Below are 27,975 nucleotides of genomic sequence, written 5' to 3' on the forward strand. Positions count from 1 at the left end.
GTATATATAAAAAAAAATACTTGAAAACAACATCGGTTATTAACAAAAACCGATGTTAATATCATAATCAACATCGGTTATAATAGAAAACCGATGTTAACGTTTGTATATTAACATCGGTTTTTGTGTATAACCGATGTCAGCGTTTGTAATTTAACATCGGTTATCTGTAGAAAACCGATGTTAACTAGTGTACATTAACATCGGTTAATTATCAATAACCGATGTGAATATTTGAATATTAACATCGGTTATTTATAATTAACCGATGTTATACACAAAGAACTACACCAAATAAGTGTATGCATCATCAACGTTGAAATCGGTTTTCTAGCAAAACCGATGTTAAGGGCATATATTAATATCGGTTTTTCTAGAAAATCGATGTTAAACTAACATATTTACATTGGTTTTACTAGAAAACCGATGTCAACGTTCATCATGCATACACTTTTTTTGCTGTTGTTCATTGTGTTTAACATCGGGTATTTGGAGAACCGATGTTGTCATATGTATGTTAACATCGGTTCTCCAAAACCGATGTTAACATTCATACATTCAACATCATTTTAGAACCGATGTAGAATGTTCTAAATAATCGATGTTGAAAGTGTATTTTCTAGTAGTGAATATACATCATTTATGAAAATAGTTCAAACCAAACCCATTTTTAGTATTTTTATTCCCCGGAAGCAGAAAACAAGAAGTCAAACCAAATATGTTTTCAGAATTCTAATCTTTTGAAAATGAGAATAGTTTCCAGAAAATAAAAACAGGAAATGAAAACAGAAAATGAAAATACAAATCAAATACACCCTTAGATAGCTTTGATAACAACCTCTAATAAGATCTTTTTATTTTAATCACATTTTTTTTTTATCTAAAGCTCAAAGATGAAACCTTGTTTAAGGAAGTCCAACTTAATTCAACTTATATACAAGTATTTAAAAATGTTAATATATTTTACTTAATAAATATACATGTGACTTCATTAAAAATGATCCATTTGATTACATTCAGTAAATAATATGTTTTTAAAAAAATCTTAATAAGTAAGATGCTTTACAATTTTCAGACTTTAAGAGTAGAAATCCACTACATGAACCCACAACATCTATCCTGCGACCTCTCTTGGAAGAGGGTGAAGGATTTGGAATGTTAAAGACCGAGGTCGCAGAATCATCGTTAAGTGCCTCTATGTCTAAGGAATTAGCTTTTGATTCTTTGGAGAAGTTCAGAAGAAGACGTTGGGTGGGTGTGTATGAGATTAATTGGGTGGGAATCACATTTCTTTTCAACTTTTATTTTAAAAAGATTGTAATTTTCAATTTAATTAATGATACATTAAGATGGTCTACCTAAACTCGATTTTTATGAATAAAAAATATTTAAAATTTAAATCAAATAAAATCAAACTATAAATCAATAAATAATATTTCTTATTAGAACTTTTACCTCTTTAAAAATATACTTTTAAATTTATTTTAAAATTTAAGTTGATTTAAATTTAAATTTTGAATCTTGATATATTATATCAAATTGAAGATATATTTTTTGTTTAGATAAATTTAATTATAATCTTAATATAATATGTTAAAATAAAGAATACAAATTAGGATTGATCAAAATTACAGTAGTTAGTTTATTTAAAAAATATCATTATCTCCAATATAATTAATATGTTGCATTAAAAGGGTCTAATTTTTATATTCCTATGAATAAAAAAATATTAAATCAAATTAAAATCAATAAATAATTTTTTTTGGTATTAATGTTATAAGTGTGAAACAACTTTTCTTATTAAAATATGTGACACAAATTTAATTAGTAAAAGTAGATTTTTTCTTTTAATTATACTTTTTTTCTCATTAATAAGAATCTAAAATTTGAAACTACTTCAAATAATTTTTCTTAAAATCCACTATTCTTGGGTGAATGAGTGGGAAAAAACCCACAAAGCACTAGAAATCCGGTGGAAACGCGGTACGACTTACATCATCCAAGACTGCATTAACAGGAAAAGCTGGAGAAACATGAAATATTCTTAGTTGAAGACGGAGAGATTGAGCAATATTAGCAAAATAATCAACAACTTGATTTGCTAATTCTCAAGAGAAATCAGATGATTTGGTTGAGTCTATTTCCCCTTGAGCAGTGTGATTGTGTTCACTTAGCCATGTAAGCCTTTCCTGGCCAATATTGTGCAGTTTTGGAGCACTGCATTGGCATTGGCATGCCGAAATATGAAATCCCACAACGGTAGAACACAGCTTGCTCCCTTGTAGGCCCTGCAGTGCTCCTGAAAGAAATGTATCGTACTATGAAACCTCTGCTGTTGACAGCTTCACAAAATGAAGTAAAAGAATAAGAATCGGGTCAGAGATTTCAGCAATTTAAGGAAACAATGGCTTAATGTTATTCATTATGTTGGAAGCTTCTTTTTTTCAGTGATTTAATAAAAAGTTATTATTCTTTTGAATTTACTTAGAATTTACTCTGTATTTTTTATACTCTCATCTTTTTCCAATCAGTTTCTTCTTTCACATGCAATCATATCCAAAATTATTTAGATGTTAAATATAAATACTTCTTTCAACGAGAGGAGGTTTTGTTTTCGTATATAAACTAAAATCTATCGTTAACAAAGCCGCCACTGGTAATAATATATATATATATATATATATAATATATATATATATATATATATATTATAGAATCAACCATTGCAACACAATTTGAAAAGGATAAAGACATATCAATTGTATGCCACTAAATACAATTAAGCAAACAATTCTCTTATTTGTGTACACCACAATACTAACCATTTAAGACTAATAATCTCTTTTTATATATATTTCCTTTTCTTATCGCATCACATATGCCTCGTCTTACAAACATTTTGTAGTATATTTTTTCCCTAGGTGTCTACATCACACTCACAAGAAATGTCTACCAAACATTTTCCATGTTCAAGACAATCCACAAGTCACTCCTTCAAACTTGTTCAAGTTGTACCATGCAGCAAACTATTGAGGAACACCCACATCCGAGGCCAAAGATTATAAAAATATATATATATATATATATATATATATATATATATATATATATATATATATATATATATATATATATATATAAAGGAATTCTTAAATGCCAAAGTCCAAATTAATGAAATTAAACACCTACCCACCATCATTTTCTTACATTTCATTCTGTCCTTTGCTATACAAAAACCCCATTGAATAAAGCAAAGTACAACAACAAGGACATGCTTCAAGAATAATTGGTATAATGCTCATTAATTTCATACACCCCCCAATCCAGCCGTGAACGTTACACCCGTTGAAGGCAACCAAAGATTTCCCTCGATAAACTGTGACACAGTGAAATTACTAGCTTGGCTAGAATCATTCATCACATGGTACCCTGGCCATTTAACCCTATTAGCCACTCCAGCACCAGGCCCATAATTCATGTACTCAGCATAGTACAAAGTATCCAAAGCAAAATCACCATTCCACTCCAACCACCCTTCTGGCCTCAACACATCACTAATGTAAGATTGCATGAAAACTGTCCTGGAATAGGGTTTCCAAGGCCTACCAAGGTACGTGCCGATGGAATTGTTAGAGTTATTATTAATCGAGTTCACAAGGTCATAATCAGCAGAAATGTTGCAAAATTGGATTGAGAAGCCTGTTGGTTCATCTGGGTTTTTTCTGCCATGTGCTGTGATTGTGTTCTTTTGATTTGGTAACCCTTTTTTGGCTGAGATGTGGCAGTTTTGGAAAATTGCTGTGGCATCACCGAAGATGAAGTCCACTGTGCCACTGATTTTGCACTCTCTGTAGAATTGGCGCATGGTGTGTGTGTAGAGGCTGTCTTGGTAACCGAAGATCCCACATCGGAAGAACACAGAGAGGTCTGAGTCTGATCTTAGTGCCACTGCTTGGTGCTTCTCTGGTCCTGCCGTGTTTTGGAAGGTAATGTCTCGTGCTACGAATCCTCTGCCACTCACAGCTGCAATGCAAACCACATTAATCAATTAATCAACTAATGATTTTAAAAAAAAAATTATACTTCGTTTTGTTCACATTTAAGATTTTGTCACATAAATTAAGAAATATAATTAATTTATTAAATTTCATAGAAAACATTAACTAACTTTCTAATATATTCTATATATCTTTAATTAATGATTAATTTTTTCTTCTTACACACTATTCTCTAAGTATTGATTAAAGATAATCTTAAAAAGAAATATTTAATGCAACAGTAGTTTTATAAAAAAAGACATCTATTTTGAAATAATTTATTTTTCTCTAAAATGTTATATAATTTGAAATGGGGAGAAAGTATATTTTTGTACTTTTCAAATAATTAGGTCCTGTAAGTTTTTTTTTTAACTTTTAGTTATGGTAAGTATAATTTTTTTTTCTCTCTATAGGTTTGTAATTTTTAATTTTAGTTTCTAAAAATGAAAAAAAATTATAGGGACCAAAATTTAAAAACACAAACTTATAAAAAATAAATAAAAATAAATTCACATGACTAAATTAAAAAGTGCATATTTATAAAAACTAAATTCATATACTTTGTTTACCACAAAAAAAGTATTAATTATGTATTTATTTAAATAAAAGATGAGAATTGGGTCAGAGATTTCGGGCGTTGAAAAATGCCTACTGGTTTTTGGTCTTAAGAACATAATTAATGCAGCACATGCTCATTTATTTATCATTCATTATTAGTACGTAGGTTGGATACTTGGATTATATAATGTGGTTATGTTTAAATGATATGGCCCAACTTGGCAACTTCAACGAGTTCCTTGCCACGAATGTTAGTGACAACTAGTTTCCAGTTAGCGTAGCCTGGGCAATGGCATTTATTTCATCATGCTTAAACAGAGTCGAAAGAAAATAAAGAAATAAAGTATGGATATTCATGTACTTTTCATTGAAGAGAAAAAGAAAAAATGTGCAAGTTTTGAAAACAAAATTCATTTTTTGTTTTGTTTTATCTTTAAAAAGTTTTCTCTCTGGTGGATAACAGACAATATAGTGTTTGGTGTCAGATGCAGCTTGTGTTTTTGATATGGACATGCAGCTTCTTTAAATTAACAATAGTTTTATCTCTTTTTCCCTTATTTTTTTATTATAGCTGCTGCATACTAATATTATTTATTGTATTTTTTATTTTATTTTATTTTCTGACATCCTTTCTTTTTCTTTTTATTCCTTTTCACCTATTACGTGGGCATACAACTATAGATCTATGATCTATCATGTTTCTAGGTATGGAAAACATCTCATGTGTTCTCACATACAGGTAATATGGGTAGCCACTACCTAACCTCGGGATTAGGCAATAGCAGTCAACTTAGTGTCCCTCATTATTACAAACACAACCATATTAGAAGTCTGTCAATTTCTTCTTGGCAAGACTAGCATGTCATTATCTTAATTAATTACAGTAATATGTTAAAATGTCTTATCACAAACTAATTACTTAAATAAATATCACAGTTGTAGAATTAGTAATTACTTTTATTATTTAAATTGTCTTTAATTTGTCAATCATTTTTATCATGAAAGCTTTGATTATACTAAATAAAAATTCTAAATTTAATTTATTATTTTAATTCTTCATAAGACAGAATTGGTAACTATTATTATATAATTTAAAACCCTAATTTAATTAAAAAAACCTACGATGGTGACTTTTATGGAATTAGCTAGTAAATCCAATTATTTTATTATTATTATTATTATTATTATTATTATTATTATTATTATTATTATTATTATTATTATGCATGTATATAATTTTATTTTTATTAATATTTTATCCATTAATCATTAAGAATATATCACTTATTATTTTCACTTGTAATAGTGCAACTCGCTATAATGCCAAAAGAAAAAAACCAGGGGTCCCCAGAATTAAACCAAGAAGGAGAAAAAAGAGTACTAAGTGGATCATGGAGTATTGTTCTTACCAAAGGTAGCTGACCGGAACGTGGTCCAACCATCAATAAAACTTCTGTTACCAGAAATCACAGTGTTATCCATGCCATCTCCAACCATCATGAGGTTCCACTTCTTCTTCTTGATCTCAACGTTCTCATTGTAAACCCCTCTCTTTATATGTATCACATACCTTTGCATGCTGTAGTTAGGCGCAGCCAAAACCGCGTCCATCACCTTGGTGAAGTTTCCGGTCCCGTCGGCAGCCACCACAGCGTCAAAACTCACCCCATTTGCTGCTTGGAGTAGTTTTCTTTCCCCTGGTTTAACCCATGGAGGAAAATGGCCCTGTGGGGAAGAGAAAGTGTAGTGGTCCGACACTGGATTCACCTGAGTGAGAACTCGAGTCATAAGGTGATTTGATGGTTAAAAAAATAATAAGATTCTCTTCATCTACGAGAAACTATCAGTATTAGATACAAAAATATAACACTCTTATCATATGGACCCCACAAGAGTATTGTGTCTTTGTCTTTTACCCGATGTTTTTCATCATTGGAGAGGCACCGGACACTTGAAAACATAAACATAATAGTTAGAGTGATAAAGAAGTTATAAGTTTCAATCTTCCCACTCACATAAAATATTAGTAATTGGTAACATTTGTTGATATAACAAAAAAAAAAAAAAATTGAACCTGTGTGAGAAGTTGTTGCAGCAATGACATCACTTGGCCTAGACCTGTGGATACTAGACCCTTCACTATACCGTTGGTGCCGTCGAATCCGTCCATGCATGTGTCTTGATTTGCAAGTGCTGCGCTTAGCCATGTTCTCAAATCGGAACTTGTGTTCCCTGTGCTGTTGTGCTTCCCTGCAAACAATAATCTTACATTAGAGTAAGGTCTTAAGTGTTTCTTGAGTAAAAGGTTCTGAAAGTGAAACATTGTCTCTTTAATTTTCTTTTATTTGGATCATTTATCTTTTTTTATGTTTTATATAATTTATAGCAATAAAAAATCGTCACAATTGAAAAAATATACGCATTTAGCAGTCAAAATTTCAAAATCTGTAATAATTGACCGAATTAAAACCGATCAGAAAATAGAAAATCAAAGTAGAAAAATAAACTGAGAAGTAAAATATGTTAAAATACCAAATTAATAATTTTACCTTTCAAAATGCATGCATAAGAAAAGAAAACTTGAAAAATATAAATGATGTTATACTATATTGAGTATCAATTTTTGTTGATGTCAAATGAAATAATGGAACTGTAAATCTTAATAGAAATCACGCCATAGTACTTGACCAATTTTATTTTATTTTGAAGAAAGTACTTGACCAAATTATGAGCTGAAAAAAATTGGATTAATATTTTATTTTATTCTCTAATTTGGATCCAACAAATCAAAATATGTAAAGCAGTTAAGAAAGATTAATTAATATGATGAAACTAAATAAGCATGGCATTTTAACTACACAAATTTTAATTTTTAACAGGAAAATTAATGTTGGTACCTTTGGGACTCTGGGTAGCGGAGACAGACCAATCGAGTTCATCAGAGGACATGTCAAGCAACTCAAGACAATCAGAAACGGCGTTAGAAAGACGCGAATCGCCGAAGCCAGAACCGAACTCGGAGAGAATGGAGGTAATATCTTGCAACACATCAACGACGGTTCTCACTGTCCCAGCGAATTCGGAAGGAGCAACCTTCAGCAACTCCGATCCCACCGTGTTGGTGTTGGTGTTGCCAAGTGCGGTCAGAAACAGCACGAAGAAGAAGATGAGTGTGATAGTGAGTTTTGGTGTTGCTGCTATTTGAGATAACTCTTTCTTTGAAGAAAGTGCCATTGGGAAGAGAAGAACTCTGTTATGTTATGTTACACCCTCAGGGGAGTACCTGCGTATTTAAAGAGAGAAAAAGGGCAATAAATAGTACTGGATTTAGGGGTGTTCATATAAATCCATCTAATCTGATGCGGATGGAAAAAAATCAATCGAAAAAATTAAAAATTGAATGGATGAAAAATTAAATAACCAAAATTTTTTATTTGATTGGATGGAATTTTAGATTTGAATTTAAAAAAATATCCAATCCAATCTAAATGAAATGTGTATACATGTATATATTTTTATTCATAAATTAAAATTTATGGTATCATTCATTTTTTTTATGTCTTACTTATATTTGTAAAATTATCATGTAACTTATCCTTACTTATGAAAAATAATTTAGTTAAAGAATTTATTTTACTACCTATTTGATTGATATTTTAAATTATTTTATTATATTTATTATATATATATCTTATTTCTTTTTTCTTATTTTTTATTTTATATTTTCCAAAAAGTAAAAGTTAGAATAAAACTGAAAATCAATCCAATTCAAAATCAGATTCAATTAAAATTTTAAATTAAATTGATTAAATGATAAATCAAAAAAACTAAATGATTGGATAGAATGTTTTTCTCTTAAAAAATGGTTCAATCCAAACTGAAATGATTAGATCGGATGATATTTTAGAAATGGTAGCATTAATTAAAATAAAATTAGTTAAAATTTCTGATATTTGAAATAAATTTTATTTTTCTTATATTTGAGATAAGAAAAAATATAATGAAAAAACATGATTTAAAGGGTGATAAAAAAAATACTTGAGAAAAAGGAGAATAAATAGTGTAGAATGTAATGGTTGGATGGGCAGGTGAGGGAATTTAAGGCAAACGGGTGTGTTGCAGCTTTGCAGGGTTTGGAAAAAATATTGGAAAGCCCGGCCCCCTCGCAACAAAAATGATTTTATTTCATTATAATGTGAATATATAATAATAAATGTAGGTATACCATTCATGGCGCGGTTTGTTTTGAATATGATAATCCGAATTTAAGAGGGTTGCAATGGAAAGTAAGCCTTGTTAGTCAACCTTTGTTTCAGAAGTGATAATAATAATAAGGTGGTGAAAGGAATTAGGGGTTACAAACAACACAGAGGGAAGGGATGTGCGTGTTTGAGTTGTTGCAGTGTGGGTGGTGACTATGCAAGTGAGTGAAGAAGTGACAAACTTTAACTATGTACTATCTTTTCCACGTACTTTTTTTTATTTATTACTTGATGAAAATTGTATAGATTTTATTAAAAATGCGAATCTCATTATATATTTTGTAGGTTTTATTTTCAAACTAGTTAGACTTACTTCAATTTTAATTAATAAAAGAGTATATGGATAGGGAGAAAAAAAAAGTTTTAGATATATAGTGTTGTTAGTACTCTCATGTGCAAGCAAGTAATGTGCATCATGTCACTTTCCTAAGTGAAAAAATCTAGATGGCCATATTGTCCTTTGCAGCCACGTATAGTGACCAACTACAGCTTCTGGCGAATCAATTTTGCCATCTTTGTGAGTTTCCTCCCTTTAAGATCTAAATCGTTCGCAATCTTCTTCCTCTTGTCAGTGTGACCCACCAAGAAACTCTTCACCGTTCGTCATTTTCTTTTTTTGGATCGATGCATGTACATAAGAAATTAAGAAGAAGAAAAGGAAGAAAATCAACACGAGAGACCATGCTTGCTTGTCTCCATTGCAAATTACAATTATTAGACAAAGCGTGTGATATCTTTTTAGAGGCAGGACATGAACCAGTATTTCACCATGATTTCAGCACGTTCTGTGAGGCAAAATTAATTTTTCACGTTGTAACATTTTTTTAATATAAAAGTTACCTACATGATCTACAGGTTTAGTCATAAGGCTAAAGTCAGGGCAGCTCTAGTCTCCAACCCGGCCATCTATCAGCTTAGGCACGCATCCCAGCCCAAATCAACAACATGACCAATATCTAACTATATCATGGTCTAAACTCGGCAAATTGTCCTAATGGGGTTCTTTTTAAAACTATTTCCCACAATGGGTATGTTTTTAAACAATTTACATGATGGGTCTATTATTTTATGTAAGAGACATGTAAATCGCCAATAATATTGGCAAGAAGCTCCGACGTACGACACGTGGCAGCAAAAACGCTACTGCCGTTGGCGATTCCAGTGATCTCGCCACTGTAACTGGCGATTTGACCAGCAATGGATATAGCCAGTTTCAGTGGCGATTTACACAGCAGGCTAGGCACACTTTTTTATGAAAATTGTTTACAAGGGAATGCAAAGCAAGGGCCTCTGTTCTGTGGCTAAAGTTTTCATGCACTTCATTACGTGGCTCTTTTCTATTGGCAGCTACTTTTATACTCTTGTCACTCGTGAGTGTATCTTACGCAATACATATTTATTTATAATAATAAGAGTAAGGATAATAGCATCAAAATAAGTTATGCAGATTTTTCCTAAAACCAATTGGAGTTTGACTTTATTCAACGTGAGTTTAATTATTATTAAAAGTTCTTGACTTAATTATAGTATCAGAAAACTTAATTTTTACACACCTATTTTGTAACTAAACTTTAAGTGCAGTTTCCTTAAGTAATTTCAACGTTCTTTTTAATTAAAATTAAAATTTATTGTAATAACTAATATAATTTTTATCACGTGAATTATTAATATGAATTACAACTTTAATCATGCGCGTAATTTTTATCTTTTTTATAATTAGGAGATAAAAAATTAGACACAATAATAGAAATTAATTTGGTTTTAATTTTTAATTAAAATTTCACTTTAATAACAAAATTACTAAAAAATAATGTAATTTTGATTAGATAAAAAGATAAAAAAAACACAATCAATTTTGATTAGAGAATCAAATAATTCAATCAAAATTGTTTGTGTTTTTTTTTTATCTTTTTATCTAATCAAAATTACATTATTTTTTAGTAATTTTAATTAAAAATTAACACCAAATTAATTTCTATTATCGTGTCTAATTTTTTATCTCCTAATTAAAAAAAAGATAAAAATTACATGCATGATTAAAGTTGTAATTCATATTAATAATTCATGTGATAAAAATTATATTAGTTATTACAATAAATTTTAATTTTAATTAAAAAGAACGTTGAAATTACTTAAGGAAACTGCACTTAAAGTTTAGTTATAAAATAGGTGTGTAAAAATTTAAGTTTTCTGATACTATAATTAAGTCAAGAACTTTTAATAATAATTAAACTCATGTTGAATAAAGTCAAACTCCAATTGTTTTTTAGGAAAAATCTGCATAACTTATTTTGATGCTATTATCCTTACTCTTAGTATTATAAATAAATATGTATTGCGTAAGATACACTCACGAGTGACAAAAGTATAAAAGCAGCTGCCAATAGAAAAGAGCCACGTAATGAAGAACATGAAAACTTTAGCCACAGAACAGAGGCCCTTGCTTTGCATTCCCTCCATTGCTGGTCAAATCGCCACTGAGACTGACTATATCCATTGCTGGTCAAATCGCCATTTACAGTGACGAGACCACTGGAATCGCCAATGGCAGTAGCGTTTTTGCTGCCACGTGTTGTACGTCGGAGTTTCTCGCCAGTATCATTGGCGATTTACATGTCTCTTACGTAAAATAATAGACCCATCGTGTAAATTGTTTAAAAACAGACCCATTGTGGGAAATAGTTTTTAAAAAGAACCCCATTAGGACAATTTGCCGTCTAAACTCACTCAAGTGCATTTCTGACATGGGCATGAGCTTCAGAATTTAGGGTGAACCACGGGTTGAATTTGTTCGGGTTTATGAGATATTTTGATTCAATCTGATTAATGTTAATTGGTTTAGATTGATTCAATTTTTTTAAAACAAAACAAATACTGACAATTTGAAGCAAACCAACTAGATCACATTCGAGTTGGTTTGTACTGAATCATTGGATTACCTAATAAATAATAAAAATTAAAAAAATATAAAGAAAACATAAAAAATGTAATAATTAAAATAAAACTAATGGGCAGTATTAAAACTGAGAATTATAGAATTATACAACATAAAAATATAAAATTATAAAACTGAACTTATGTCATCGGATTCACAATTTTAGAATTCGAACCAAACCAATGATTTCAACCAATCTGAATTTTTTTTTCTAGTCTGGTTTGGATTGATCGAGTGATTGGGTTGGGTTGAAAAACTAGAATCACTTTTGAGGGAGTATGAAGATGTTTTTCCAAAAGAAATGACAAAGGGGTTGCCACAAAATCAGATGGATTGAGCACTTAATTCAATAGCCCACACATATTTGTGAGTCATTCATCTATCCTGATCAATTTTCAATATGCCTCTTTGTGATAGGAGACAAATAATTGACTAAAAAAAGCCACCAAGTATGTCATCTCTCAAATGCCTATATACTCCAATGCATTATTACTTTGTCAGTTCCTAGACATTAGAGTCTTTGTATGTGGCAATAAAAAAATCTTAACAATAGTTGCATGTAATATTGTTATTAGTAACAAAAAATTCATCATTATTGCATTATTTTCTTGTAGCGTATAGTCCACCACCACTTGCCACCTTAACACTTAGGAAATGAGCAATCAAATCAATATCAATTGACCCCATATTGGACCATCTAAGCTCTAGAGAAGAACATTGGCTCCATCTATGGAAAATTTAAACCATTTTCCCATGACCGTTCACCAGTTGATATGCTAAATACATGCAAAGGCAGGTCCAACTTGCACTTGCAGGGGATTGGCCCCAATACTTCGCAACGACAACCATGACACTGAAATTGTCAAAGGCACCAAAAATAAGACAAGAGGAATCACGAAACACTCACTCATGATGGACAGGGAAGGAAAAAATCACTCATTCATGAGCAATATCGATCACAAACCACTTGCCACAATGATTGTAACAACATTACAAAGAGATAAATCTACATCACTTTTAGGAGGGATTCTACATCGGTTCCAAAACCAAGGTAGACTGTAGGTATAGTAGAAAGTGGTCACTTTCTACATCGAATGAATAACTGATGTTTAAAAACACTTTCCACGTCGGTTACGTCCTTAACCGATGTAGAGAATAGAGTTCTTTTTAGAAAAATATTTCAGGTACATACCAACATGTATATGATCATAAACATGCTATTTGTTTTAGGTTTCTGCTTATGTTGCTTTTTAGGTTCTTAAACATCATATATTATGAATTTTTAATTAAGGTCATTAAAATTATAAACCAAAAAATCCATAAGACGTAAAGATTTTAAACTTTTGGAAAACCCCTCATATCCACTATTATCAATTAACAGTAGAAAAGAATCTCCAAGAAATGCTCAAACAGTGCATACAATGATCAAAAGCAAACCAAGCAAAAAACTTGAAAAATGAGAAATAAGAACATAAGAAACACAAAAAAATAGAGCATATACTGTGAACAAGTGTTCTCCCTCTCCAAACCTTTGAATGCAGATCCAACTGCTGAAAATCAAGAATCACATATGTTAAACTTACTTCCCAAAAACTAGTCTTGTCCAACGATGCACAAATCTCCTATTGCAATTTGAAATTCTATTGTCAAGTGGATATGCAAACTAGACTCTGACTTCTCTTATTCTTTTCTCTCTCTCTCTCTCTGAATTTTCTTCTTCTCTCTCTGTTTGTTGTTTTAAATTTGCTGAAGTCCCTAATATGCAAAGCACACTAAATGATATGCAACAAAAGAAGTTTGATCCACCTTCCAACATAAATGAAAATAACCTTCTAACACGAGGAAGGTTTTTGCTTGAAAGAAAATTGGAAGACAAATTATTGAAGGCCTTAAATAATACACAACACATAAAAAATCAACTTTAGCTCTAAAAGAACCCAAAATCAATTTCAAGTTTGTCACATGCTCAACATGTTTATTTGTGTGTTATTTAGCCATTATGAGTTGGTCTTGCTCAAATGTCAAGCACGATGGGAACAAAATAGAAAAAAAAAATCAGTAAGTTATATGAATTGTTGTTAGTAATAATTAAAAATAAGGAAGATTTCAATGTTTGGTCATAATGTACAACTTTCATGTCACTAACATTATTTTTATCACTTACTGAATTCTCAACCTTGAATCTATTTTCATCTTCCTTAATACTAGAGAAAGGCCAACTTATGATGTCTAAACATGGTAAACACATGTTGAGCATGATAGACTTGAAATTTATTTTGGACTATTTTAGAGCTAAAATTGATTGAGTGTTGTGAATCATTTATGACCTTTAATAATGTTGAGTTAATAAGGAAATTAAATAGTGTGATCAAATTAAATTTAAAGATTGAAGTCATTAATGATGAGTTAGCTAGTAAGCTTTGAAAAACATTGAGTTAAAAACCGAGTAGTTTAAATAGTTTTTGGGACTTTATATCAAAATTAGTTTAACCAGGTGCGAGATATTGCAATTTCACTACCACACAACTGATTTTTAGCAATATTTTTTTAATTCAATATTTAATATTTGATTAAATGTCATAAGAATATATTAGTATCATTTATTCATATTTAATGACATTTTTTAAATGTTATCAAAATTTTTTAGTAATATTTTCATAAAGTATTAGACCCAGAAATGTTACTAAAGATCGGTCATATATAGTAGTGTTTCTCCCTAATCAAATTTAAATCATAATTGTAGTAAATTTAATTAAGTCAGATTTAAAGAAAAAATCATTTTTGGATATAAATTAACTAACTATAAGTTCTTTAGTCAAAATAAATAAATTAGAGGCAAATTTCTCATTTCACACTTAATACATTAAGTTTTAGAAAAATAAATAAATAATATATTCTAGAACTTAATTATATTTTATAATTTTTGTAAAAGAATCAACTTAAGATACCTCTTATACATCTCATGAGACAAAATTTATAGAAATCTTTCTTGGAGTTTGTTCTATTTACACATGTTTTCCTTCCTTTTAAAATTATTACATTGACACCTCCTACTATAATGGAGTTAAACTTTTGTTTAAAAATTAAAAGATATATACATCAAATTTTAATTTGTTTTTAAGAAAACTCGAAATTGTCCCTGATTTTTTAATTGGCCCAAATAGAGAGAAATTCTTGTCTTGTGCTACTATGCTTTGTCGTCTTCTGCACATTTAAAGCTATTATCTCCTAAGGTTTTCAAAATGTTACACATACTCCTCAGGTTTTCAAAATGTTACACATGTATCTCCAGTCTTTTACAAAAATTACATCCGATGCCCTTCTTCCCTCTCACTTGCTGGAAGGTAAATAAAATACAACAAAACAGTTGAACATCATCAAAAATGAAAAAAAAAATCATCACCATGAAGATTAACTCATGAAAACAAATTAGCACCACTTTCCCTACATTTAGCAACATCAGTGGCTCATAAAGATTCAACAATGGTGAGCCAAAAATAAAAATTTTAAACGAAGGAAGGAGATAAGGATAATTTTGGAATTAAAATTTTAATAAAAATTATGTGCCTATCATGTGATCTTAAAAAATAAACAAAGTTAACACGATGGAGGAGGTACAGCCAGGTGCAATGGGCTCGCAAGTTAGGAAGATAGATTTGTGTAATATAAAAAAAAAAAAAAAGGAAGAACATGTGTATGTGTAAATAGAAGTTGGCATATAAAAATTAAAAAATAAGTAGAAGATCCTGTCTTCTTTTATTTAGGAATTTAAAGAGAGGAATCCACTAGCCTTAGCTCATCTAGCCGTAGCTCATTGGACAGATTGCTTTGAATAGCAAAATAGTAAAGATCAGAGTCGGCATTCTTTCACAAAACCCATGAAAAAAATAAACAGATAACAGCACTTTAAAACAGAGCATTTCAATAAATATCAAATACTCAACATATTCCATTTCAAAAAACGGAACAGTTTTGTAATTTACTCAATTTTATAAGTTAAGAAAATGATATATATTGAAAAGTAAGGTAAATAAATAACTATGAAAACTAAAAAATGATTATTTCTCATTCCTTATGATTATGATGGTACTTTTATTTGAGACCCTTAGTGGTTCGTGTGTTGATTTGTAGCCTTAGAGCCAAGACACATGGTGATCTATATATGTGTTGCCTCTAGGGCCATAATGTAACACCATGTTCTTTTTTGTAAATAAGTTATTAAAATTGTTTGATTAAGATAAAACCTAATTCAAATCATAAATTTAATTAATTTAATTTATGCGATTTCATGTTAAAGTTTCAATGAGAAATTTAACTAGAACTTATATTGCACAGTAAATAAACAGTCTAACATTACAATATAACCATGAGCAAACATTCAAATATTTTATGAAATGCATCCCAACAGTGTTGATTAACATATTATCATTTTAATCTAGTAACGAATAGTGCTTTCCATGAAACTTTTCGGGAGCAAGTTTTGGACCATTTCCTATTAATTCTTAATGACTAATTAGTCGTAATGTGTCATTATAACATGCTTAATTAGTCACTAACCCATTAATATTACTTTAATTCTTTCTCCAAAATGGAAAAAATATTTTTGCACCCAAAACCTTGCCTTACACAATCATCTATATTCATTGGCTACTGAAAATGGTTGTGTAGCCTAATGCTCAAATGGAGGGAAAATTGTTTTTCATTTTACCTAATTACATGTACACTTCTTAAACCTAAAAACCCCTTAACCTATCCATTTCTCCTCTTTAACCTAAACTTAACAATCACTTGTTTCCTTTTCTCTTGGTGTCGAATTGCCTCCTCACCCTCACCTCCCAATCCATTTCATTTTTCGCCCTCACCAAGGCTAATAAACTCAAGACCAAGGCCTTCTATATCACTCAAAGTCTTGATCTTCCCCATCGAGAGAAGACATCACATTCCAAGTGTTAGGTGGCTTCTTCACATTTTTCTCCTTTCTCTTCCATGAGCTCTTCCTTTCTCCTCTAACTTTTTTGTTTATCATTTTGGTCCATAGAAACGCCACTTCATGTTGTCTTTTCAATTTTTTTTCTTCCAAAAAGCCCTCACTCAAGACTTCAAATCTTCTATTTACCAACCTTCTAATAAAGCCTATTCATTTTTCTTGATTCTACAAGGGTAACGAATATTAATAAAATAAAATGCTCTAAATGTGTGATGCTATTGTTTTCTTTTGATTAAATGTAATTGGTGGTTTGATGGTCATTTTAGCCTTTTATGTTCATGAGCACACCTATATACGTTTAGATTCCTTCATAAAGCTTCCAACCGTGAAACTATTCCAAACACGCTATACAATGGTTTGAAAATGGACTCATTCCTTTAAATAATGTCTCTAGCTAGTTCAAATCTTGTTTATGTATACAAAAAAAACATATATAATTGATAAGAAATAAAAGTGGTTAATCAAGTTTTTTCTTTTGACAGATATTTATCATTAATAACATGTGAATACCTCACACCCATAATACAATAACAGAAAAAGTATATACATTTACACTTTCTCTTTTACCCGTCCTTAGATAAAAACAAAAAATAGTGCAAAAATTTGAAAAATGAAAAGTGAGTGTAACTTAAAAAGAATAAAAAAAATGTTATAGTTTTATTTGCTAATAAAAAAAATTAAGATGAACAAGTATGAGAAGATCCATTCAAGCTCAAGAGAAATAATTTTAAATATTATTTCAAATAATTAATCAATTGTACGTAATGCATAAATAAATAATCTATCGGGCCCCAATTCTTACTAATAGAATTAGAGAAGCCTGATTATTTTTCTACTCATTAATTTTTTTGACTTAAATATGTTCCATCAAATTTTAGAGTTTGTCTTTCTTAGTCTCCAAATTTAAATATTCTTAATTATTTTGTTCCTCAATTTTTTTTTTAAAAAATATTCTTCTTAGTCTCTTCTATTTGATTTTTAAAAGTTTAGATACATAATTTGTGATAAAATTTTACTAGCAAGAAGGGACTGAAAACAATATTTTACAATTTTAATTTGAAGAACTAAAAAAAGACAAATCTCATATTTGAAGGATTAAAAATATATTATTTTTAAACATTTAATTTATTTGTTTATAACAATTAATTGGATGACATATCTTGGAAAGAAAGGAGTCACCATCGATTTACAAAATTCTTATTCAGCCTATATCGAAGGACAAAATTGAAAAAAGGCCTTTATGTGTTTGTATGTCTTTCTATCTGAGAAACAGGGAGAGCATTAATGAAGTCGAAAGAGACCTGCTTTAAAGATCCGGCGATGCCCCAACAACATAAACGCGTTTACAGCTTGCTTTCGTGCTATTGCTAAGTTGTAAGGATGGCAACATTTTTTTTCTGTAGAAAAATAGTAATGCAAATCATTTATAGTGGATAATATGAATTCAAACATGTACTAGCTAGTATTTACGATTATTTATCTAAAATAAATTTAACAAGATTTTTTAATACAGGAAACAAAGTAAAATTCTCGGGTTTTTTATTCCCCAATTATAATACTAAATTCAAAAAAAGATGTTATAAAGTACCAAAACCAGAGTTTGGTAATACAAATACCAGGACCGTGTTTAGCAGTGATTAGGCCTAAGTCAAATTCGCATTCAAGTTTTAATTTATTATCATTATTTCATTTTTTTATTCTATATTCATCAAAATTAAATATTTAAATATTTTTAATATATAAACGACAAATTCAATCAACCTATTTTTTGACATGGGTAATTTTACATAAGATTTAAATAATTTTAGTTTTAATTTTTTTTCGACAATAATTATAATTACAAGTGCTAATAATAATATTTTAGAAACAATGCATGTTTTAGAAAAAAAATAATCTTTTGATATAACGTAATACTTTAATTAGAGAATAATTTTTTTAGTATGTACTTTTGCAATATCTTTATTTTTAAAAAATAAGTCAAGAGTAATATACTATTTTTTCAATTTTTAGAATTCAAATAAAAATTGATCATGGTTTAATATTTGAAACTGTATTCAAATTGATTTCTAATTAAAGATCTAGATTTAAATACAAAATGGTTGATGCAAATAGAATTTTAGTTAAATGTATATGATCTTGACATCAATATTTGGACCAATTTTCTCATATATATAAAATAATTTTCTTAAGTTTCTTAAATAAATAATGAAATTACACTTAAATTATTTATAATAATACTTACATCTATATTTAATATCTGTGGTCTTTTTTGAAGCAATAATATTTGTGGTCTTATTAATAAAAATAAAAATATATCATATATCATATTATAATAGAATTTATCATTTAATAATTTAAATTAATAAAAAAAATATTTTATTAAAAAATTTATAAAATTATTGAGGCCGTAAAAAAATTGGAGGTCTGAGACCATTACCTCAATAGCCTGATAGTGGCTTACACGCTCCTGACAAATACCTAATAATAGTTGCAATTGAGAAGTAAACTGTGACTTTAAATAATTTTTTCTGGCTTTAAGAAATCAGCCGTTGAAGTTGAAATCTAAACAAATTACGTACCTATCAACTTTTAAATATTTAACAATTTATTATTTTTAATTAATCCATTTTAATTTTAACATTGTTAAGGCCACGCACGTCAATATGTTTTTTTTTTTTTGAACGAACTACTTGGCATATTGAGAAGCAAAAAGTTGTATTAATCCATGTCTAAAATGTTTGGTACAAAATTAGCTTAAAAGTTATTTGAAAGTTAACTGTAATAGAAAATTAACTTAAAATTGTTAAGCTAACTTATTAAATCATGAATGTTGAGTAAAATTATTTATTTGTAGTTAAAAAATATAAAATGATAGAAATTTTAATTTAATTTTACTAATAAATATATATTTTGGATTATTTATTAGTTTTTAATTATTTTTAAACACTTGTACTTTTTTATAAAATATACGAAAAATAATAATAAAATAAAGCATATAAATTTATTATATATTATTGTCAATATCATATATAATAATGAAAACATAAAAAAGGAGAAAATCCTATGATATGTAAAATAAATGTAAAAATAATAAAATCTTATTAGTAGAATAAGAGAAAAAATAAAATAAAATAAAACCTTACCTTGCAATAAAAAAATTAAAAGTATAATAAATATGTAACCACAAAAAAAAGAATAAATATAAAAAGGGAGGAGTTATATTCTAAAAAGTAGCATTTTAATTTTTTATTTCAAGTATCAAAAATCGATAAAAATTACTAAAAAGATTTATATATTAAACATTTAAATAATTTTTTAACGAGTAAAAAAAGTTTTAAAATAACTGAAATATCTAACGAAATAGAAAATATATATGAAAAACAATCCTTATTCTTTATTTTATAAGTTAAATTTTGTGCTTGAGTTACATTTAAATCCAAATTTTAATAAGATATTAAAGTTTATTCTATTAACTATTGTGGAATTGTTAGGTCACTCATTACTCATTATCAAGTTGTTATCAAATCCTTCACAAATATTTAATTTTGTAGAATTTATATTTGTTCAATCTGCCCACATTAGACTTACAAGTGTTTTTAAAATCTCAAATTGAATAGTGATATAATTAAAATAATATATATAAATGGAGAATAATTCTCACTCCATACACTAACTTTTAGAATTGAGTTATTGAGTTTAAACATAAATTCTAAGAATTATACTTTTAAAATGTATAATTAAATGGATAATTTTCAGCAGGTAACTTGTAAAAATTGAAATTATAGGGAGTGATTTGCCAAAATTGAAACGGATAGTTTTTTATATTGTAAAAAAAATTATGAGTTTAATAGTTATGAAGTAACACCGTAAAGTAATTTTATGTTGTCATATAATTACTGGTTAATTTATTTTAAAATAATTATTTTAAAAGTTAATAAATGTGTCATATATGATAAATTGTGATTAGATGATCAAATAAAAAAATTTACACTTTGTCAAATATAACTTTTTTTTCTAAAAAAATATTACATATATAGGTATTATATGTCTTTTATGAAATAAAAAAAATATTTTTTATTTGGAATATATTATATGTCGAAAGCTATGGAACGAAGATAATGTTATTATTTGACAAGGCCAGTGGAATTCAGGTATTTTTCATCGTTTGGGTCTTGTGGTTTAAACAAGTGAATTAGATAGACACCTATTTTTCGTTTATAATTTGAGGATTTTACTAACATATTTATGACCATGCTCTTGTCGATATTTTTGTTTTAATTGCTGCATTTTTTCTAAATTTTATTTAAACGAAAATATTCAAGCTGTTTAGTAAAATTTAAATGAAAGCTCAATACAAAAAAGTATGAGATAATTATTATAAAATCCCTTTATAGTCTATAGCCTATTTTCTCAAAATTTAATTTGAATACAATGATAGTTTTTTTTATGAGTAATACAATGATAGTTTAAAATAACCTTTTACTATCATGTAATAATAAATTGATATGTTTCTTGATATCTAAAATAATTTTTCATTAGTTGATCATTTAATGTTTTGCAAACTGACCTACATATAAAACTTAATTAAACTATATATGTTACTAAGCGTACATTTCTCTTTACAAATATTGAAGTTGTAAACCTGGATCAAGAAATTGGCAATATAGGCATAGGTGCTCTTCTACGTTGAATGTTCAAATGACGTCAAAATTAAATTCGAGTAAAGGTAAAACATAAAAAAAAATTATCATCAAATGAGGAAAAAGGAATTGATCTGAATTTTTTCATAAACATTTTTGTTTGAATATCTTTCATAATCAACAGCAAATTACTGAAACAAAAAATGATTTTTTATACGGCAAAGTTTTATATAATGTTGTGAAAACTTTATAACAGTGTCGTAAATTTGTGTTTATCTCTCATTTTATAAATATTAAATCAATTTGTCAAAACAATTAAATATGAAATTAATAAGACTTTATAAAAAATATTTTTTATTACCATGACATTGATGATGTGAAGTATTCATCAATTTTATTGACAACTAATCTCAATCAAATAGTCTGGGTGACCATCTTTAGTGGTGTCTCCCTTCTCAGTTACTTTTTTTTATCCATAATACTTAAATTTAAGATCTTAAAGGATAAAGTGTAATAGCACCTGAACCAAATTTTATATCAAAAAATTATATGAACATAAAATAAATTTTTATTATAAATATCAAAGAAAAATTAGCATTGTTGCCTTTTTTCAGTATTTTCTATTTTTAGTAAATAAAAAATGATTCAATTATGTAAATAATTATCTTGATTGAGAAGTTGGTTTTTAGACGATCAGTTAACCTCAATTTGATCCCTACATGATTTTCTCTCTCTTCCTAAAAAAATGTAGTTGAGTTTGAGGTGCTTTTAGTTCCGAGTTTCAAATTTTTTTTAAATTAACAATTAGGTTTTAGTTTTAATTTTAATTTAAAAAACAATTAAACCAGATTTTAAAATATAATTAGTTTCAAATAAATTCATTTTAAAAGTTTCATATCATATTAAAATTAATTTAAGAGTGTTGTTGTGTGATGGTGATGTTAGCAAGAGTGATGACAAAAGAGATATCATTCATTGTCAAGATGGTAGTGGCAATGACAGTAGTGGTGGTGGTGGTGACGATGCAGATGGTAGTGGTGACAGCCAATGGAGGCAATGTTGGTGACAGAGGTGGTGATGTTGGTGTTATTAGTAGCGGTGGTGGTAACAATATCAATGGTGTTAGTGGTGACAACGGTGGCAGTAGTGGTGATGGTGGTTGCAATGATATTGGTGGTAGTTGTGGTGGAGGTGACAAAGGTAAGATTGATGATAGTGGTAGTGACAGTGACGATTATGAAGATATTAATGGTGGTGGTGATGATGATGTTGGTGGCAATGATGCTAGTTGTGATTATGGTGTTGGTGGTGGAACCAAGTGGTGACAATGGTGGTGGTTGCAATGACATTGGCGGTGATTGTGATTGCGGAGATGGAGGTGGTGATATTGATGGTGGCGGTGACACTAATGATGGTGGTGGAAATAATGATGGTGGTGATGGTGGTGGTGATGGTAATGACAATGGTGGTAATGATAGCGGTGTTAGTGGTTATGGTGGTAACAATGATGGTGAGAACAAAGTGTTATGGTCAAATGTGAGAATTGTGTGTTTTTTTAAACTAAAAATTAAATTTATAAAATTTTTTCTTAGTTTTAAAAATGAGTGTAAAAGTGTTTTAAAAATTATTTAAAACCCATTTTTATAAAAACACATTTTGTATTGAAAATTGCATTGGAAACCTTAAAATCAAAAACTCGCACCCACCCCAAATGAGCCCTTAGAAAATAAACTGGTTGTTTACTAAGAAAAGGTATTATTCAAGTAAATTATTAGAAAATAAATTTTGAATTCAATTAAATTAAAATTGATAGATATTAATTTAGAATTTTGGATGATTTATTTACAATATAGGCGGCTAATATATAATCTATCTAGAAAAAAGATGGAAATATATTAGCAAACTCACTCAAAATAAAAATCAAGTGTGTGTACGTTATATATATATATATATATATATATATATATATATATATATATATATATATAGATAGATAGATAGATAGATAGATAGATAGATAGATAGATAGAGAGAGAGAGAGATTCAACTTTGTTTGACTTTTTTTCGAGACACATGAAATTGTATAACATCTTTAGTGAAATAATTCATTTTGAATTCTTAGACCACTTTTATGGGTCTCATGATGTCCCAAGATGCAAGAATTTTTCTCATTTTTTGCTCTAGTGGTAGATCCTAATTTGAGTTCTTGGATTACTTTTTGTGGGTCTCACAATGGATCCCACTTAAATATATTTTATGATTTAGTTTAAAATTAAAAGTAATTAATTATAAACATTTTAATTATGAAATAATTAATATTAAAAATTGATAGTTAAAATTTTTATTTATAACTTAAAGTTAAACCAATGAAAAATACATAACATTCATAAGCAACAAAATATTAAACATTGACATTTAGCAAGAAAAATTAAATTCTATAATTGTTGGGACTGAAACATGCCTAAATATGTTCTATCAAGTTTGTTAAAGTTGTTGATAAATTACTCTTGTATGCATATAACATCTTGTTTGTAGGTATATAACAAAGTCAAGAGGAGCATCACAAGATATGTCAATGTTTGAAATTTCTTGATCTATATGATCATAATCAATATCAACATTACTAGTGTATCTATCTGGTTTGTCTTCAACAATCATGTTATGCAATATAATGCATGTAAATATAATATTCTTCATCGTATCAATGTGCCAATTATGTGATCAATCACATATAATTGCAAATTGAGATTTTAGCACACCAAATGCTCTCTCCATATCCTTTCTTGTCTATTCTTGACATTTTGCAAATAACTTTCTTTTCTCTCCATGTGACATAGGGATGGTCTTCACAAAAGTGGTCCAATGAGGATAAATGTCATCTACAAGATAGTATTATTGGATAAGTAGCCTCAATAACTTGGGGGGGGGGGGGGGGGGGAATTAAGTCTTAAAAATTTTCCTACTAACAAATTTTAACCCTCTTTTAAACGATTTATGATAGACTCGGAATGCTGGAGAAGAAACAGTAATTAAGTTAATCAATGATCTTTAAACGTGCAAAACAAAATCAGTTGCAATAAAATAAATGAGACAAGGAAAGAGAGAAATGCAAACTCAAGCAACCCACTTCCTGTGCTTACATTCAGTCCTCAAGCAACCCACTTGAGATTTTCCACTATCTCTGTAAATCTTTTATAGTCTTTGAACACACCTTAGGATCCCTCACCCTTGTGTTCAAGATTCTCACAAGCCAAGAGACAAAAAATCTCTTGATTACAACTGAGTTTATGAGATGAACAGAAAAATTTCTCTCTTTTAGAGTAGATAATACAAACTGAAGTTCCTAGAAGTATTCTCAATAGATTTGCAAGTATTTGGCCAATAGTTGTTTAGAGAGCTTTTGACAATTAAGTTCTCTTAGAACATCTATCTCTTGTACTTTTCGAAGTCAAACACACACATATATATAGGCCCATTGTGCCTTTTCAAAATAGTTTAAAGAGATGTGTCTTTTTAAAAAAAAATTCTGAAATTTTCTCACTGGTAATCGATTGCAGGTTTTTGGTAATCGATTACACAGTTATATTTTGAAGGATCATGACTTTTCAAAGTATTTTCTGAAGTGTCGTTACTGGTAATCGATTACAGACATTTGGTAATCGATTACAAGATTTAAAATTCAAATTTCAAAACCTTTTTTGAAAATCCCATTTGCAATATGTCTCTGGTAATTAATTACAATACCTGGTAATTGATTACCAGCGCCTTGAGCTTGAATTAATCTTGAAGCAATTTTTATTTGCTTAACCTTGAATGTTTCTTGAAGCAATCTTGTTTTCTTATGCTTTAGCATAATCAAAAACTTGTATACATACATTCACAAATATCACATATTATATTGGGTTCCATTAATTGTAAACTGCATTGGAGGAGATCGACCTTACAAAATGTCATTAAACATAGGCAATTGGTTTAACAAATTAATGTTATTGTTTGAACCTTGAACTCCATAATATGCATGTCAAATCCACAAATCCTATGATGCGACAACTTCAAGTATTATTGTGGATTTGCAATGATCACCTCTACAATATTGGCCTTGTCATGCAGGTGGACAATTTTTCCATTTCCAATGCATGCAATCAATAGAACCCAACATACCTGGAAATACATGTGCCTCTCCAATTTGTAGTAGACGATTGATGTCATTATTGTTTGGCCTTCTCAAGTACTCATCCCCAAATATCTCATTGACACCCTTAAAAAAAGCTTCTAAGAACTGGATTGCAGTGCATTCATCAATTCTAATGTATTTATCAACACTATCAGCAGGTGATCTCTATGCCAATATACAAATTTTTGTAGTGCACTTATGCAATGGTGAAAGGCCCCCTCTACCAATTGCATTAGATCTCATTCGGAAATATGAATCATGATTATTGAGAACATCTACAATTTGAAGGAACATCTGTTTTTGCATTTGGAACCTTCATCGAAAAATACATCTTCGTTGTAACACTGTGATCAAATCACACCAGAATGAAAAGGGATCTAGAGGTTGTGCAAGTATGAGATTGTACAAATGAGGATGACTTAAAGAAATTAATTGGTACTACCTTCAAAAGACAATCTGATCTTTAAAAAAAATTTAGTACACAATATTGGTTGACAAAAATCACAACTACATTAGTCTAATTTTAAAGTAGCAAATGTTCTAATTATTTTGTTAAGTCAAAAGAAATTTATGTCTTAAAGATGAATCATGACTCCTAATTATTTTAACTAGATGCATAAATACAAATGATAAAAGTTGTGTTTAGTTTGCTATCAGATCATGATTTGTATCTTTATGTGTGTATTTTCATATAATGCACGCATAAGACGATCTGGTATAGTATTTAAGTAGTGCATTTATGAACTTCATTTAATACTTTATGTCTGATATTCTTTCATGTAGAAAATATTCTCCTAGGATCTGTCAAAGTCTTTTGAAGAATAAATAAAGTTCACAGTCAGGAAGATGTTGATCCTTATCAAAAGGCGTGCTTTATTGTTGCAAACCTGCTATAATGAAAGAAGTGACTTCCTTGCTGGAGTACAACACATGCTAGACATGTTCAATACTTCAGACGAAAAGCAGAGTGAAGAATTCAACTGTTGCAAGTCAACAAATAATTGGAGATGAAGACTATATATAGAAGAAGTTTTGAAGAAACAAGACACATATCATCTGCACAAACATATTCTTTCATTCTTTCTTTTAAAGCTTTCTGTAAATTCTTGTAAAGATACTAAACTTTCAAAACACCTTGTATAGCTTGAGAGAAAAGACTAAAAGTGTTGAGTGATATATTCGTTTGTAAGGTGATCACAAATTTAGTCAGTGTGCAAATTTCTAACAAATCTTGTTGATTTGTTTAGAGTTAGCAGTAACTTAGTAGGACAAAGAATATCAGGTTTAAGTCAAGCTTAGAGTAGAGCTTGTAAGTGTAAGAGTCAGAAGTGACAATGAAAAATACTTGTAACTTTGTGATGTTAGTGAAAATTTGGTGGTCTATCAAGAACTAAACGTAGTCTCAAGTTTGAGATGAACTAGTATAATTCTTTGTGTGCTTCTATTTATTGCTTAAACTGACAAAGGATTCAAATTTATTTTTAGGTCTTATATCTTGTTTTGCTTTACAAAGAAAACTATTTTTTCTCATTGTTTGATAAAGTCTAATCTCTAAGTGTTTTTAGGTTTATTTACATCAGATGATAAACATGTTTTTAGTCTTAGAAAATATTTTAAATTTCTATAAACACAATTCAACCCCCTTCTTGTACTATTTGCTTCTACATTTTTGTAGCAAACGTTCAAATTGCAGGCATTGCACTGGTTATTGCAAACAGTCATATACTGATTGGTGATGTGCAATAGTAGGATTTTGTTACTTGTGCAAAAAGATTTAAAACAACACTCATCTTTCCTTTTTCTCCCAAATCCCAAACCCTAAAATCATAGAACCTCCCCTCTCTTTCTCTCCAACCCTTGACGTCCTTTTCTCTTTCTCTCTTCATGGCCTCTTCTCTTTCTCTCTTCATGGCTTGTAGTTAGACATGACAAGAAAACCCGTACCCGTGGGTACCCGCCCGAATCCGTCCCGACTTTGACGGGTAATACCCGAGTTGATCGGGTATGGGTTCGGGTTCGGGTTTTCCCCGATAACCAAAAGTCAGGTACGGGTACGGGTACGGGTATGGGATTACTAGACCCGTCCCGACCCCGAACCCGAACCCGCCCCGCCACTTAAAATCTTTAGAATTTTTGCATAATTTAATCAAAAGGCATATAATTTTTATTACTAGTTAATTTTATTTTAAAATTTTTACATAATTTAATATTATTTTCTTAACTATTTATGTAGACACACGCGCTATAATAAATTTATTGATATATAAGTAGTTAAAAATAAATGTTTAACAATCAATTTATTTTTTTCTAAAATCAAATTTTTAATATTTTTTTACAAAAAAAAAAAAATTCTAAATGGTGTGTGGAACGGGGTTGAGGATA

The 27,975-nt window shown here is 29.1% G+C and overlaps 2 protein-coding genes across 2 annotated transcripts; one reads left to right on the top strand and one right to left on the bottom strand.

Annotated features, from left to right (window-relative positions):
• Positions 1-3,168: 3,168 nt before the first annotated feature.
• On the bottom strand, positions 3,169-7,879 carry LOC100801813 (pectinesterase/pectinesterase inhibitor PPE8B). The gene is made up of 4 exons (XM_003534935.4): positions 7,493-7,879; positions 6,670-6,845; positions 6,005-6,362; positions 3,169-4,023 (listed from the first exon to the last, which is right to left on the bottom strand). The coding sequence occupies exons 1-4, from the start codon at positions 7,827-7,829 to the stop codon at positions 3,308-3,310; spliced, it is 1,587 nt and encodes a 528-aa protein (XP_003534983.1). The 5' UTR covers positions 7,830-7,879; the 3' UTR covers positions 3,169-3,307.
• A 14,523-nt stretch (positions 7,880-22,402) lies between these two features.
• Positions 22,403-27,339, top strand: LOC121172827 (glycine-rich cell wall structural protein 1.0-like). Its single transcript, XM_041005457.1, has 3 exons — positions 22,403-22,619; positions 22,708-22,929; positions 27,287-27,339. The coding sequence occupies exons 1-3, from the start codon at positions 22,403-22,405 to the stop codon at positions 27,337-27,339; spliced, it is 492 nt and encodes a 163-aa protein (XP_040861391.1).
• Positions 27,340-27,975: the final 636 nt, after the last annotated feature.

Source organism: Glycine max, chromosome 9 (assembly GCF_000004515.6).
Source record: "Glycine max cultivar Williams 82 chromosome 9, Glycine_max_v4.0, whole genome shotgun sequence".
Lineage (NCBI taxonomy): Eukaryota > Viridiplantae > Streptophyta > Magnoliopsida > Fabales > Fabaceae > Glycine > Glycine max.

What these genes read in the sequence shown, in the direction of transcription:
- LOC100801813 (XM_003534935.4), bottom strand. Translation starts at nt 7,829, where the DNA reads ATGGCACTTTCTTCAAAGAAAGAGTTATCTCAAATAGCAGCAACACCA. An exon ending in CGCTACCCAGAGTCCCAAAG is followed by an intron (nt 6,846 to 7,492) that starts GTACCAACATTA and finishes TATTGTTTGCAG; the next exon opens with GGAAGCACAACAGCACAGGG. An exon ending in GTTCCGGTCAGCTACCTTTG is followed by an intron (nt 4,024 to 6,004) that starts GTAAGAACAATA and finishes TTTGCATTGCAG; the next exon opens with CTGTGAGTGGCAGAGGATTC.
- LOC121172827 (XM_041005457.1), top strand. Translation starts at nt 22,403, where the DNA reads ATGGTAGTGGCAATGACAGTAGTGGTGGTGGTGGTGACGATGCAGATG. An exon ending in TTGTGGTGGAGGTGACAAAG is followed by an intron (nt 22,620 to 22,707) that starts GTAAGATTGATG and finishes CAATGATGCTAG; the next exon opens with TTGTGATTATGGTGTTGGTG. An exon ending in TTATGGTGGTAACAATGATG is followed by an intron (nt 22,930 to 27,286) that starts GTGAGAACAAAG and finishes TTCAAATTGCAG; the next exon opens with GCATTGCACTGGTTATTGCA.